The sequence below is a fragment of the Schistocerca piceifrons genome, chromosome 2, assembly GCF_021461385.2.
Source record: "Schistocerca piceifrons isolate TAMUIC-IGC-003096 chromosome 2, iqSchPice1.1, whole genome shotgun sequence".
Classification (NCBI taxonomy): domain Eukaryota; kingdom Metazoa; phylum Arthropoda; class Insecta; order Orthoptera; family Acrididae; genus Schistocerca; species Schistocerca piceifrons.
The window spans coordinates 1,035,750,420-1,035,765,372 of record NC_060139.1 but is presented as its reverse complement, the minus strand read 5'-3'; the positions used below and the strand labels follow the sequence as shown (position 1 = coordinate 1,035,765,372).

General features: G+C 46.1%; 1 protein-coding gene across 1 annotated transcript in view; it reads right to left on the bottom strand.

Moving 5' to 3' along the window:
- LOC124776104 (kinesin-like protein KIF13A) overlaps positions 1-12,868 on the bottom strand; it is a 330,901-nt gene extending 318,033 nt beyond the window's left edge. Inside the window, exon 1 of the mRNA XM_047250946.1 lies at positions 12,831-12,868. Coding sequence (XP_047106902.1) covers positions 12,831-12,868 — 38 coding nt within the window. The remainder of the gene's footprint in view (positions 1-12,830) is intronic.
- Between the last annotated feature and the right edge of the window lie 2,085 nt (positions 12,869-14,953).

Here is a 14,953-nt window from a genome sequence, read left to right as displayed (position 1 = left end):
CGGTTCCAGACTGTAGCGCCTAGAACCGCACGGCCACTCCGACCGGCAAAAGCATCTACAAATTGTAGTAAGTAATAAGACACTACACAAGGTATTTTGCAGCATGTAGTGCCTTCGATCGTACTACTGTGGAGTAACGTAACTTGGTATTAACCGATACTGATTTCTTCTTGAACACACTTTTAGTTAGTTGACATAGTTTCTTTTTCTGATCCGTGATGCAACGACTTCTTTCTCAGAAGTGTTTGCCTGTATCCACTCTCCTAGATATTTACACTATTCCGTCCTTTTTATTTCCCCTTCCTTTGCTTCTAGCATTCTGGCCGGTGACTTGAGATTCGCAACAAATTTAAAATAGTTGAAATCGGAGAGCGATAAAAGACAGAGTTAGTAACCACTTGCGGCATATTAATTATTGTCTTTGGCCGCTACTGCATATAGTTTATTCATATCAATTGTACTCTCATCAAATCTCAAGTCTTGTCTTTGCTGCTTGTGTCTTCAGATCGCTGGCTTGTTCTGCAGTTATGTGCAGCGAATGAGGAAAAAAATGCGAGATAATTTGCAAAGATTAGGCACTCAACTGACAATTCATATTTCTACAGCCACGTCTGACTCTACTTTCAACACGTTTGTCACTCACCCAGTCGCTGATCTCTTCTTCAAGTCCACAATTGTAGAGGCGAGAGTCCCTCTCCTTGCCCGAATCCCGACCAGATTTTAGATAGATAGCTTGATTTGGGAAAACCAGGTTTTTTGCGGAATGCTCGGCTGTATTGCGATGTAATGTCCTCCTTTGGACTGTTGTGAGATATGCCGCGTCTGTGAACGTTCTTGAAAGACACGTTTCTATACATTTGCAACTTAAATCTATAAGCGGAGAGCAAGTGTGGTAAGGTTGACCATCAATCACACTTTGTTTCGCCAGGTGGTTCTCCAGCTCGTTACATGAGATAGCAGAGTGTCCCTGGATCCGTAATAACTCGACACGTTTAGTTTGGCTTTCATACTGGTAAAGTAACTTAATCACATCGAGCACATGGCGGTTGTTACTGAAGTTCCATTGCTGCTGTCCTAGTTTTTCCAGTGCACTCCTCGATTCCGTAACAATAGGCCTGTCGTCGACGCTCAGTAATTTGTTTTCTGCAGCAGCGGAAATATTGCAGCTGTGTAATAGTAATCCAGACGACTAACGAAGTCACCGGCATCACACACTGTACATAAAGTATGTTAAGCAATGAATACGACACCATATAAAGCTTCATTTTTTTCCACTCAAACAATAGGTTTTATAAATTTTGAGAGTCATCAATATTGAAAAGGAAAGGTACGATCAGGAATGAAATAGCAAGGGAAATAGTGAAAGAGTAACCTCAACAGAGCGGGATATAAACATGAAGGTTAAGACCGTATGGGAATGGACAACAAGATGATTTCCAACAAGATGCGAAGGAAACGATCAAAAGGAAGAACAATGGATAGATGGGTGAAATATATGGAGGAGTGTGTTGAAAAAATAGGCAAGGACTGGACCAGAGTGAACACACAAAGGTGGCTGACAAACAGGACGAGTTGGCGAGGCTTATGCTCCAAACGGCCTGGAGTTGGAAACCGATGATGATGGATATTAATATTCTAGTTGACCTCAGAAGCCTTTTGCGAACATACACAAAATTTGCAATTTGACTTCAGGTGTAATTTCAAAAGTAAACTAAGCCATAAGTCGACGGCAAACCTGCGTACGTAGAAGTGTGTCTGAAATGTGCATAATATTGGAACAAGGAGCTTCATCATACATAACACGAAACATTAACTCAACTGAAAAATCTGACGTAAATATACGTCTCGGAAAAAGGTAGTAACTAGAAATATTATTGTGCACAGGGCACCTGCACCATTCAAAATGCACTCGACATTAGTGAAATAACGACGAATATATATCTGTAGTACGCCAACAGAAAATGGTTATAAGCTCGAAATCCGTCTCGGCATAGCCAAAGCATTAAAAAGTGGGCAGTCGTGGTTTTTCAAGTAGGCCTAATTCAGTCGTCTTCGGACAAATCGCCTATCCCGTATGCTTCCCGTCAAACGGCATTGCTGCGCGGGTTGCAGAAACGTAACTGGCAGGCGCTCGCTACTAGCCGCATGAAAGAGCCACGTGCTTTCAACAGCTGACAGTGATCTCAATTGCGTAAAGCGGAATTTACACAGGTCGTAAAATACTTCGTGCATTGCACCGTCCTGTTTTTTCTTTCTTTCTTTCTCCTGCCTGCAAAGAGCAACGTTGTCGGCCAGACGGGTTTGAAATCGTGCAGCAACCACAATTAATAAACAGAAAAACACCTGCCTTGTTTTGAAAACAGGGAGTCAGAAACTCGGTGTTGTTGTCCACATTTTATTAACGTGCTGAACAGATTGTTCACGTTCTTCAAATACTTCGTATTTTATTGTATGCCTTTTCTGCGCCAACCTAAAGGGAATATATACCGAAAGAATGAAATCAGAACATTTTGAAAGTCAACACAAGAATTGCTGTCATATGTTTAGTGCTTCAGACAAGCTGTTTTTTAATCAGATACTTTCATATATACCACCAAACTTTATTTTGCTGCAACTAGTTTTGACTACATAACCGTAATCACATGCAGACCTTAAAGCTTACAATAGTATATATGACATGTCAATTACTGCAAAAAGTGTTAAGATACATTGCTAATGCTTTGGGAACAAGTAGGCCTCTGGTGTATGCAGAACATCACCCAATACTCAAAACATAACGCGACAGTCGAAACTAGTTCAGAAAAATAAAACTCGACAGCAGCTTTTTTGTGCCATGTATACAAACGTCTTTAATCACAGTTGTGGAGCGCCACTTAAAGAGATTTTGTGGTTCTTAATTTGCTTATGTTGAAGGACATGAAAGGGAAGCCGTTGTATGGAAGGAAGTAGTACAAGGTTCCAGCCTGTCTTCGTCGTTATTCAGTCTTAATGCATCTTAAATGTCTCAAGATTGTGGTGACTTTCATGTACGGTCGTGATATCGATTTTCGGATTTTTCTAGGTTCCACGTTTTATCCTACTGACACGGAGTTTTTATTCCATGACAACATTGGTGTGAGGATGACCTCAGATGGTTAAGTTATTTTATTTGTAAGTAACGTCCAGTTCTTTCTTTTAATGCATTTTAATTCATTTTAGAAATTTTCGTCGCGTAGTTCCTTATGTGACGTTTCAAACTTGAGGGTCCCCTTTCCATTGTCTTGTAACACAATATTTACTTTATTACAGGATACACCAGATGGTGGAAATTTAAGTGTTCCGAAACCGATTGTGTTTACAATAAAAGATTGTTGATTAAGCAACTGCTGTGCGGTTTCTTCATTTTACAAAATGGACTTACACAGTTGTGGCCGCCCCCTAACAAGAACTCTTTGTCATTCAATCTGTACATTGAACAAGCTGTGAAGCTAACCGATGAGAAATTTGGTTAGGGAATTAAACTCCAGTCCGAAGAAATAAAAATACTGATGCTTGCCGATGGCACTGTAACTCTTTCAGAGACAGCGAAGGAGTAATTATAGCTCTGACTATGTCTGTAACTTTATCTTGCGCCTGGAGGAAATTAAAATAAAAGTCGGATGCAAAGTGTAAGTGTGAGTGAAATAAGAGTCCATGCCTTGTTAACCTGCACCAAAGGTAAATATAAATTTTGAACGTATGAGTATTACCTGAAATTACCTTTCAAACAGAACTACAGACCATCAGACCTATTGCTTATAGTAATAGCTACAGCTGTGGCCGTGTGGTGTGCACAAGCACAGTGGCAAAGTATATAATGGTCAGTCACGCACAGCTATGGCTATTACGTTGTCTGAAGATGAGAGAAGCTGCTGATTAAGACAGAAAGACTCAGTCTTTACCGATCATCTGTTAACAGAAAACCACTCATACGATGTAAAATGCGGAGTTTTACATTCTGTAAAGAAATGCAGAAAGAATGCCCCTTCTGGAAATACTGGAAATCAACAAAAACATGACATAAAATGCCAGCCTAGTATTAAATGACCAAACAGAATCCCCTCGTTTTCCACTCTTAAATTATGATTTAGGTACAGACATCTGGTCGAAATTTTACATTAAAGTTCATTTCTGATCAGTTCTTAAATATGTCTCCAAATAAAAACTTCGTTTCCGATTTTAGTTTATATCTCTGTTTCTGCGTGGCAATGTAAAGATCTTGCATGTCATCATTTTTGTAGCTTTTGTACCTTCTGTGTAAATAATAGCTGTGTAAGCCGCACGTCAAATTTGTCTGTGTTTGGGAAATTCAGTTGTTAGCTGAAGACGGTCTAAGAAGCCGAAAGCCGCTGCGTCAGCAACTGAAAACAATTTTGCAGAACGTTGAAAAGTGGTTCCTGTTTAATATTATCATGTTATGCCAAGCACCGACGGAAAATTCAGTAAATGGTTTAACTTTTTATTGCATCCACTTTATCTCCGGCGTATGGTGATGTGTTTTGGTTATTTGGCCAGGAGTTTATGAATACATCAAAATTTAGTGATGTTTAGTATGAGCGGCTATTTTATAACTTCGAGATCCACGATGTGGTGGAAACCATATCCGCCTCGCGAATGAATGACCGTTGGGAAAGACATGACGACACAGTTCGCTGCCTGGAATCACTGACGGTAAGAGCGACTGCTGCAAACCACCTGTCAATCCACGCACAGACGACAATAGACAGTGAGCAGCCACGAGAAAAATATCTGTACCATTGTTTCTGCGATTTCATCTGTCTTCGGTACATTGTTTACATACTAAGGAGCTAGGACATTATAACCACTTGGCTAAGAGCGTGTTGGTAGGTTTTAGCTACGCAATACAGCAGCGATTATGCGTGAAATGGATTAGATAAGTCGATGGTATTTTTCTGGAGGTATACGGCACCAGCTGTTTACGCACAGTCACCCAGTTGCCGTGAGTTACGGACTCGTGGCCTGTGGGCGCGGAAATGGCGACCGACAGTGTCCCAGTTGTTTTCCGCCAGTTTTACATCGGGTGGATATGGTGGCCGAGACATTAATGTGGGCCGGCCAGAGTGGCCGAGCGGTTCTAGGCGCTACAGTCTGGAACCGCGCGACCGCAACGGTTCGGATGTGTGTGATGTCCTTAGGTTAGTTAGGTTTACGTAGTTCTAAGTTCTAGGGGACTGATGACCTCAGAAGTTAAGTCCCACAGTGCTCAGAGCCATTTGAACCATTTGAACATTAATGTGACTTCACTATCAGCTCCTCAAACCTTTGACCTTGTCACACGGACAGTTATCCTGCTGGAAGACGCTCCGCATTTAGGGAAGACAACATGCATGAACGGATGCATGTAGTCCGCAATAATACAGTTTGTCGCAAAAAGAATGGCCCGATTTTAAATAGAATTATTTATTAGGAAGAAGGGCTTAACACCAACAAACTGCATTCTGAATTACTCAGAAAAGACAGGAGTTTATAAAAATCTATCATAAATGTTCAATATCTCCTCCATTGGCTCCACAGACGACATCTAGCCATAGCCGAATTCATCCCAAACTGAGCGTAAGGTGTCTTCTGTCACTGAAGCTACAGCAGCTGATATTCTTGTTTGTAGTTCATCAATGTCACGAGGTAAGGGAGGAACGTAAACACATTGTTTAAGATATCCCCACAGGAAGAAATCACATGGTGTTAAGTCAGGGGACCTAGGAGGCCAAGAGTGTAAAGCCTAGTTTCGCGGTCCTGTATGCCCTATCCAACATTGGGGCACGTTGACATTGAGGAAACTGCGCACGTTTTTGTGTCAGTGCGGTGGTGCTCCATCTTGCCGATAGATGAAATTGTCAGAGTCAAGTTGTGGGAATAACCAGTCCCGTAGCGTTTCAAGATATGATTGTCCTGTTACGATTTCTTCCTCAGAAAAGCAGGGTCCATATTGTGCGAGACTGGCTGCACGCTCCAGGTCAGCGCTCGTAGCGACATCTAGCGGATTTTATCTCAAACTATGCCGATTACATCAGTTACCTAGTGACATTTGTCTCAATGTTATTACAAGTTAAAATCGGGTCATTCTTTTTGGGACACCCTGTACACTGCTGAAAAGACTTAGGGAAACACGTGTATGAAGGTTTGGAATGTTAAATGTACTTTGACACTCTTATAACATTGCCTGAGACCTACCCTTTCAATTTCTGGAACAGTTATAGCCATTCGCCACGTATCGGCTGTTTTATGCATTACAGTGCTACATCACCCTTCTGAAAAAGTTAATACCGATGTCCCCGTATTCTCTAGTGAGGTAAACAGACAGCAGTTTGTGGACGTTGTATTCAGTCAACCACATGCAAATCGGTTGGTTGGTTGATTCGGAGGAAGAGACCAAAAGTGAGGTCATCGGCCCCATCGTATTAGGGAAGGAAGTCGGTCGTGACCTTTCAAAGGAACCATCCCGGCATTCGCCTGAAGCGATTTAGGGAAATCACGAAAAGCCATATATCAGGATGGCCGGACGCGAGTTCGAATCGTCGTCCTCCCGAATGCGAGTTCAGTGTGCTAACCACTGCGCCACCGCGCTCGGTGCAAACCGGCGTGCCATGCAAGTTACAAGTGCAGACCCGAGAAGGATGGACTTTCAGTCGTTTGCTGCAGACGCCAATGTCTCCCCATGAGTCATCTATAGGTTGCGCACACGCTACTTTAAGAGAGGTCAGCCCGCGAGGCGAGTTGTACAAGGTCGACGACGCTTTAAAACCCAAGTGAAGACCGATATCTGTACATCTCTGTCTTGCGGCGCCGGCCGCTGTGACGGAGCGGTTCTAGGCGCTTCAGTCCAGAACCGCGCGACCGGTATGGTCACAGGTTCGAGTCCTGCCTCGGGCATGGATGTGTGTGATGTCCTTAGGTTAGTTAGGTTTAAGTATTTCTAAGTTCTAGGGGACTGATGACCTCAGATGTTGAGTCTCATAGTGCTTAGAGCCATTTGAACCATTTGAAGTCTTGCGGCGTCGTGACTGCCGGAGCACTGCAAAAAGATCCCAGTACGGCCAATGGAGGCGATGTGTCGAATCAGACTGTAAGGAACAGGTTACGAGAAGCACCTTTCGACCCAGATGCCAGACATAGGGGACAGCGCGTCATGGACATGATTCACGATCTGGGTTCAAATGGCACTGAGCACTATGGTCATCAGTCCCCTAGAACTTAGAACTACTTAAACCTAACTAACCTAAGGACATCACACAACACCCAGTCATCACGAGACAGAGAAAATCCCTGACCCCGCCGGGAATCGAACGCGGGAACCCGGGCGCGGGAAGCGAGAACGCTACCGCACGACCACGAGCTGCGGACTCACGATTTGGGGTGGACATCATTATAACAAAGGAGTTTTCTGTTGCGGCGGGATCGTCTCACGGATTCAGAAAATGTCGTTCTTGTGCAACACAGCTAGCTCTTTATTCCCATGAAGTAATGAGTGCTGTCGACAAGGGATCTCAGATCGATTCCCTATTCCTAGATTTTCAGAAGGCTTTTGATACCGTTCCTCACAAGCGACTATTAATCAAACTGCGTGCATATGGAGTATCGTCTCAGTTGTGTGACTGGATTCGTGATTTCCTCTCAGAGAGGTCACAGTTCGTAGTGATAGACGGTAAAACTTCGAGTGGAACAGAAGTGATACCTGGAGTTCCGCAAGGTAGTGTCATAGGCCCTCTGCTGTTCCTGACTTACATAAATGATCTAGGTGATAATCTGAGCGGCGCCCTTTGCAGATGACGCTGTAATTTAACGTCTGGTCTAGACGATCAATTCCAATTACAGAATGATCTACAATTTCTGTATGGTGCGAAAAGTGGCAATTGGCACTAAACAAAGAAAAGTGCGAGGTCATCCGCATGGGTACTAAAAGAAATCCGATAAATTTTGGGTATACGATAAATCGCACAAATCTAAGGGCTGTCAATTCGACTAAATACCTAGGAATTACAATAACGAGCAACTAAAATTGGAAAGAAGATGTGACAAACCCACTAAAGAGACAGCCTACATTCCTCTTCTGGAATGTTGCTGCGCGCTATTAGATTCTTACCAGGTAGGATTGACGGAGGACATCGAAAAAGTGGAAAGAAGGGCAGTTCGTTTCGTGCTATCGCGCAATAGATTTGAGAGTGTCACTGATATGATACGTGATTTGGGGTGGCAGCCACTGAAACAAAGGCGGTTTTCTTTGCGGCGAGATCTATTTACGAAATTTCTCTTCCGAATGCGAAAATATTTTGTTGACACCCCCTACGCAGGGAGAAATTATCATCATAATAAAATAAGAGAAATCAGATCTCAAACGGAAAGATTTTGGCGTTCCTTTTTCCCACGCGCCATTCGAGAGTGGAATGGTAGAGAAGTAGTATGAAAATGGTTCTATGAACCCTCTGCCAGGCACTGAAGTGTGAATTCCAGAGTAACTATGTAGATGTAGAAATTTAGATCACCAACTTTCCCCTCCGAATGCGAAAATATTTTGTTGACGCCAACCTACATAGGGAGAAACGATCGTCATAATAAGATAAGGAAAATCAGAGCTTTCACGGAAAGATATAGGTGTTCGTTTTTTCCGTGCGGTGTTCGAGAGTGGAATAATAGAGAATTAGTGTGAAAATGGTTTGATGAACTCTCTGCCAAGCACTTCAGTCTGATTTGCACAGTAGCCACAGGGATGTAGATGTACTTGTCTCAGCGTCATGTACGTGTCTTCACGGGATTGCTAAAAGTTAATAAGAATCATCCTGTACTTTCCTTACTATGCATATGTCCCGAACGGCACCAAGCGATATGCAATCTCCCGCGCTGGGCAATGGTCATTATGTTTTGTATCGTCAGCGTAGTTATAAAGGAGTGGTGCAGTGCAGCGATGGGCACCGAAACCACATCCTTCCCGACACCCATTGTGGCTTTCGACCTTCCTTCTCTCCCGATGACCAAATCCTACGCCTCACTCATCTCCTCTCCCTCCAGCTCAACTCCCGTCGCTCCGCCTTTTGGTCTCCCTCGACCTCGAAAAGGCCTACGACCGTGTCTGGTATCCCGGTCTCCTATTTAAACTCCAGACCTACGCCCTTCCTGTCAACCATGTCCGTCTGATTGCCTCCTTCCTCTCCCGCCGCCCCTCCTATGTTACCATCCATAACGCCGATTGCCGCACCTTCTACCCCTCTGCAGGTGTGCCCCAAGGCTCTGTTCTCTCCCCTCTCCTCTACCTCCTGTACACGGCAGATACACCCCAACACCCCCCCCCCCCTCCAGTACACCTCCTGCACTATGCCGATGACACCGCGTTCCTTGCCCTCTCCCCTACATTCCAATGTTCCCAACGCCTTCTCCAGAATCATCTTGACCTTTTTGCCGCATGGTGTAACCAGTGGCTCCTGAAAATCAATCGTTCCAAGACCCAGGCAATCATCGTAGGATGTACCACTCGCTCCTTCCGGCTCCTAGATTTCTCCCTTACCATTTGCGCCCGTCCTGTCCGCCTCTCTCCCACGCTCACCTACCTTGGTCTCACCACTGACCGTCACCTCATCTGGAATCCTCATCTACGCTCCATCCAATCCAAAGCCCACAACTGCCCCCGATTTCTCAAACTCCTCTCTGGGCAGACATGGAGGTTGAACCCCTCTACCATCCTCCACACCTACAAATCCTTAATCCGTCACATCCTGTGTTATGCCAGTCCCACCTGAATATTCTCCCCCCCCCCCCCCCCACACACAAATTCTATAAGTCCCTATAGAAACATCGAGCGCCATGCTCTCTGCCTCGCCTTCTGTATACGCCTCCCGTCCCCCACGCGGATCCTCTATGACCTCATTCCTTTCCCCCATCTGCTCCTATTCCTCGAACATATCCTCATACTCTACACCTCCTGCCGCCTTGATGCCCCTCACCCCCTGGTTGCTCCTCTCCTCTCCAACCCCCGCCCTCTGCAGCGCCTTCACTCTGTTGTGTCCCCCCTACCCTCCATCTCTACATCCTTCATCTCCTTTCCCAAGGTGGCTTCCATCAACTCCCTCTCCTGGATGATGCCCTCTCTCCCTCCATTTATCCCTCCTATCAACTCATCCCCCCTCCTTTAGTCTGTCCTTTCCCCAGGCTCCGTCTTCCATCCCTTCCATCCTGGTTTTTCCCCACCTACCATCTCTCTGCCTCCCTTCTCCCCCCCCCCCCCGAGTCATTTTGCATTCCCCTCCTCTGCCTTTCTCCACTCCCTCTCGCATCTGCACAGCCCCCCACCCCTCTTATGAGTCCTCGTCCTCCGTCGGCTCCTCCCCCCCCCCCCCACTACGTTTTACCTCTACTTCCCCTCTTTTCTTTCCCATCATCCGTCCAGGTTCCCCCCGTCTGCCCTCGGCTGTGGTGCGTCATATTTGTGCCAGATTTTTAGTGCAGTGCTCAAGTGAGTGTTCAGCGTTGTGCGTCTTTCCAAAGTGTTGCGAACAGAAATCATGCTGTCGCTGGGTGTGATTTTTATATGGTTCAAATGGCTCTGAGCACTATGGGACTTAACTTCTGAGGTCGTCAGTCCCCTAGAACTTAGAACTACTTATACCTAACTAACCTAAGGACATCAAACACATCCATGCCAGAGGCAGGATTCGAACCTGCGACCGTAACGGTCACGCGGTTCCAGACTGTAGCACCTAGAACCGCTCGGCCACTCTGGCCGGCTGTGATTTTTATATCTCTTGGGAACAGAAACCAGGCTGTCGCCGTGTTTTATAATTGTCTGTCTGTTATTTTACCAGTCTGCTTCCTGTGTATTTTATTAGTATCACCAACCCTTTGTTTTATGTTTTAAGTTCCACACAATTTTCCGCCATTTTACCATTAAAGTCACCTATTTTATCGCCTGCTTTTATCATCTTCATTTTTAAAACAAATTCTGTAGAGGCTGCAGAGCGGCGTAGTAAGCTGCTGCCAGCGCCCCTCCCCCCCCCCCCCCCCCACCCTTCGGTGAGAATCGAAACTCAATAAAGGAAAAAATAAACGATGGACGTGTTGCGCGACCCTCTGCGCCGTAGAGCGAGATGCAGCCAGGCGGGCGGTGAGCAGCGGAGCGTGTCGGGCAGTGCAGTGGGGGCCCCGCTGTGCTGTGCCGTGGCGTGGCGTGCCCTATCTGGCCATCGGCCCGCCTAGCGAGTTAGCGCAGAGTCGAGCCGGGCCCGGCGGCAACAGGTTGATTGACCCGTCGCTGCCACCTCGTAAAACACACCGACACCAGCCGGACGCCTATCACCGTGCGACGTCTCTCCGACACATCCTATCGAGTACCCAGCTGTTGTCAATTCACGTATGAAGTTCTTCGAACAACGGGCGCTGCAGACGGCCGGTACAAGGCAGCTAAGTGGTACCGTTGCGTGGGTGAGGCTTGAACTCAGGCCGGCCGTTGTGGCCGAGCGGTTCTAGGCGCTTCAGTCCGGAACCACCCTGCTGCTACGGTTGCAGGTTCGAATCCTGCCTCGGGTATGGATGTGTGTGATGTCCTTAGGTTAGTTAGGTTTAAGTAGTTCTAAGTTCTAGGGGACTGATGACCTCAGAAAGCGTCTCTTGAAACGTCTGCCGATGGAATTGTCTGAGCATACGCGAGGCGCTTTCGCGCTTACTAAACGAACCTGTTACGAAATGTGCTGCTCTTCTTTGGATATTCTCCATTTCCTTTATCATTCCTACCTGGTATGGACCCCATACTGAGGAGCAATATTCAGGTACTGCTCCTACGAATGTTTTATAAGCTACTTCCTTTGTTGATGGAGTACATTTCCTCAAAATTCTTCCAATAAATCTGAGTCTGCAATCTGCCTTGCTCGCGATTAATTTCATGTGGTCGTTGGACTTAAAATGGCTCCGCACACATACGTCTACATATTTTTTGCAAGCAACTGCTTCCAGTGACTGCTCCACAATTTTTTAATCATAGAACAAAGTGTCTTTCTGCCTATGTATTTGCAATACATTACATTTTTTATGCTGGGGGTCAATTGCCATTCTCTGCACCAAGCCTCGGCCTTCTGCAGATTTTCCTGCATTTCACCACAGTTTTCTAGGTCGCGACTTCTTTGCATACAAAAGTACCATCCACGAAAAGCCTCATGGAACTTCCGACGTTAGGTACTGGGCCATATATACATACTGTGAAAAGTAATGCTTCAATAACACTCCCAAGAGGCACGCCTGCGGCGGATTCCTTTAATGCTTGTTCGATGTAAGGACTGAATATCATCGGAGAGTCCAAGTCTGCAAGTACTGATCGAAGAGATCGCTTTGTTAAAAAGACTGTATGCTAGCCCCTGTTTCGATTGTACATGACGAGAGATTCTTCATACACGTCGGTCAAGGATCCTGAAGATGACGTAGTTAACGCCGAACACAGAAACCGGTAGCAAAAATAGAACAAAGCTGGAACGGCTGAAGGTGTCCTTGATTTGACGTTTTATAATTTTAAAATTGTTGGAACCAATGTCACTGTTCCAATAAGCCTTTATTTACAACTAGCTGACTGACTTTTTTCCACCTCTGCAAGTTTACTATCATACGGATTGTTCAAATGGTTCTGAGCACTATGGCACTTAATTTCTGAGGCCATCAGTCCCCTTGAACTTAGAAGTACTTAAACGTAACTAACCTAAGAACATCACACACGTCCATGCCTGAGGCAGGATTCGAACCTGCGACCGTAGCGGTCGTGAGGTTCTAGACTGTAACCTAGAACCGCACGGTCATTCCGGCCGGCACGAAATGTAACTCACCGCGGCCGGCCATCATACGGATGCTGAAGTTCAGTCATGTTTAAGGTTTTATCGCTACCTTCTCTGGTTTCGGCTCATGAAGAACAACGAGCCGCTGTTCCCCCACAGACATTTAGACACCTCACTGTAAGTGTTCACAGCAGAGTTAAAGCCATCATTAAGGCCGTGGGCGGACCACTCAATATTAATGTCTGTTGATCCACTGTGGATACAGGAAAGCGGCCAGTCAAATACTTACGTCGAAAATCGCCAAAGAGCCGTACGTTTTGAGAAGTTAACTTATTTAGACAACCAATCTCGGCATCTCAATAACACCATCTTCAGGCCCCTATGAATTCCCTGCATGGACTCCATGTATAAACAACAACAGCTGTTGTCAATTCTTCGAAGTAAACACTCCAAAAACGACTTCACGAAATACAGATATTGATGGCTCCTGTTGATACATCCGATTGTCTATACTTGGAGTGAAACTTCCTGGCAGATTAAAAACGTGTGCCGACCCGAGACTCGAACTCGGGACCTTTGCCTTTCGCGGGCAAGTGCTCTACGCATCGAGCTACCCGACTCGCGACCCGTCCTCACAGCTTCAGTTCTGCTAGTACCTCATCTCCTTCCTTCCAAACTTCACAGAAACTCTCCTGCGAACCTTGCAGAACTACCACTCCTGGAAGTTTCATATCTGCGCACACTCTGATGTAGAGTGAAACGCAGGCTGTGGCTAAGCCATATCTCTGGAATATCCTTTCTTCCAGGAGAGCTACTTCAGTAAGTTTTGCAGGAGAGCTTCTGTGAAGTTCGGAAGATAGGAGACGAGGTACTGGCAGAATTGAATCTGAAAAAATGAAATGATCGTATGGCATTGTTGGTCGGAAGCCCCAATGTGGGGAAATTCGGCCGCCGTATTGCAAGTCCTCTTTAGTTGGAAGCTGAGAGGCCGGGTCGTGAGTCGTGCTTGGGCAGTTCCGTCCGTAGAGCACATGCCTGCGAAAGGCAAAGGTCCCCAGTTTGAATCTCGGTCCGGCACAGACTTTCAACCTGCCAGGAAGTTCCATGTCAGCGGACACTCCTCTGCAGAGTGAAAATTTCATTCTGTATACATGGAGTATATAGGAGACATTATTGAGATGCCGAAACTAGTTGTCTAAATAAAATAACTTCTCAAAACTCCAAATTAATGTCCACTACGAGGTGTCCGGATACTTTTGAGCAGACAGTATAAACTTGTCTTCGGTTCACGGCGACTTGCAGCAACAAGGTGAGAGTAGCGATTTCAGGCTGTCAGCGCGGACTCTTATTGTGCGCTAAAAGGAAAGTGTGAATGGGCACGTTGGTAAATGCATACTTCAGATCTAGACTGGGTCCCGCTCGCAGCAACGAGGGGAACTTCACAAAGCGCCAGAGTTAGAGGCGGTGAGGCGCGCCTCCAGAGGTGCGTAACAGACGCGTGCCGCGACACACGCACACAGCCGCAGGCGCCGCCGCCGACACACAGGGACACGGCGCGACACAATGGACGCCGCCCACGCCGCCCCCGCCACCGCTGCTCGCAATCACACGACGCGACACCACACTCGGCACTCTCCCGCGCCTCAGCTAGTAGCACTCCTCAGCACCCACTGCCACGCACCTCCTCAGGGCACACGGCCAACGGACACCAGAGCGCACGCGTTAGCCAGCTTACGGAATATCACACCAGCTTTCTGACTGGACCTAGGACTTCCTAACGGGTTGAAAATGTCGCCTGAGTTGTAAGCTTCTTTTTATTTAGAACACGAACTCGCGCGTCACATAGGCTTGAACGTCTCTTGCGTCAGGCATTGACTCTTCATGTGGTGCTCTGGGGTAGGATCGTATTGATAACTCGAAACTCGTCACCCTGTAACTCGAAACTCGTCACCCTTTTTTTTTTAAAGAAAAGAACTGTCCGAGTTTTTCATTTCAATAAAATCGCGGCAGGTGTCCTCACGTCTTTGTTTACGTTCGGTAGTCAGAGGGTGCGGGACAAACTTTGTACGCACTTTCCTCTTCTTCGGAGCGTTCTGGAGAATTTGTTGAACAACTATTTTAGAGATGCTGCTCCATTGCTACTTGTGACACAAAACGTTGACACACTACAGCTG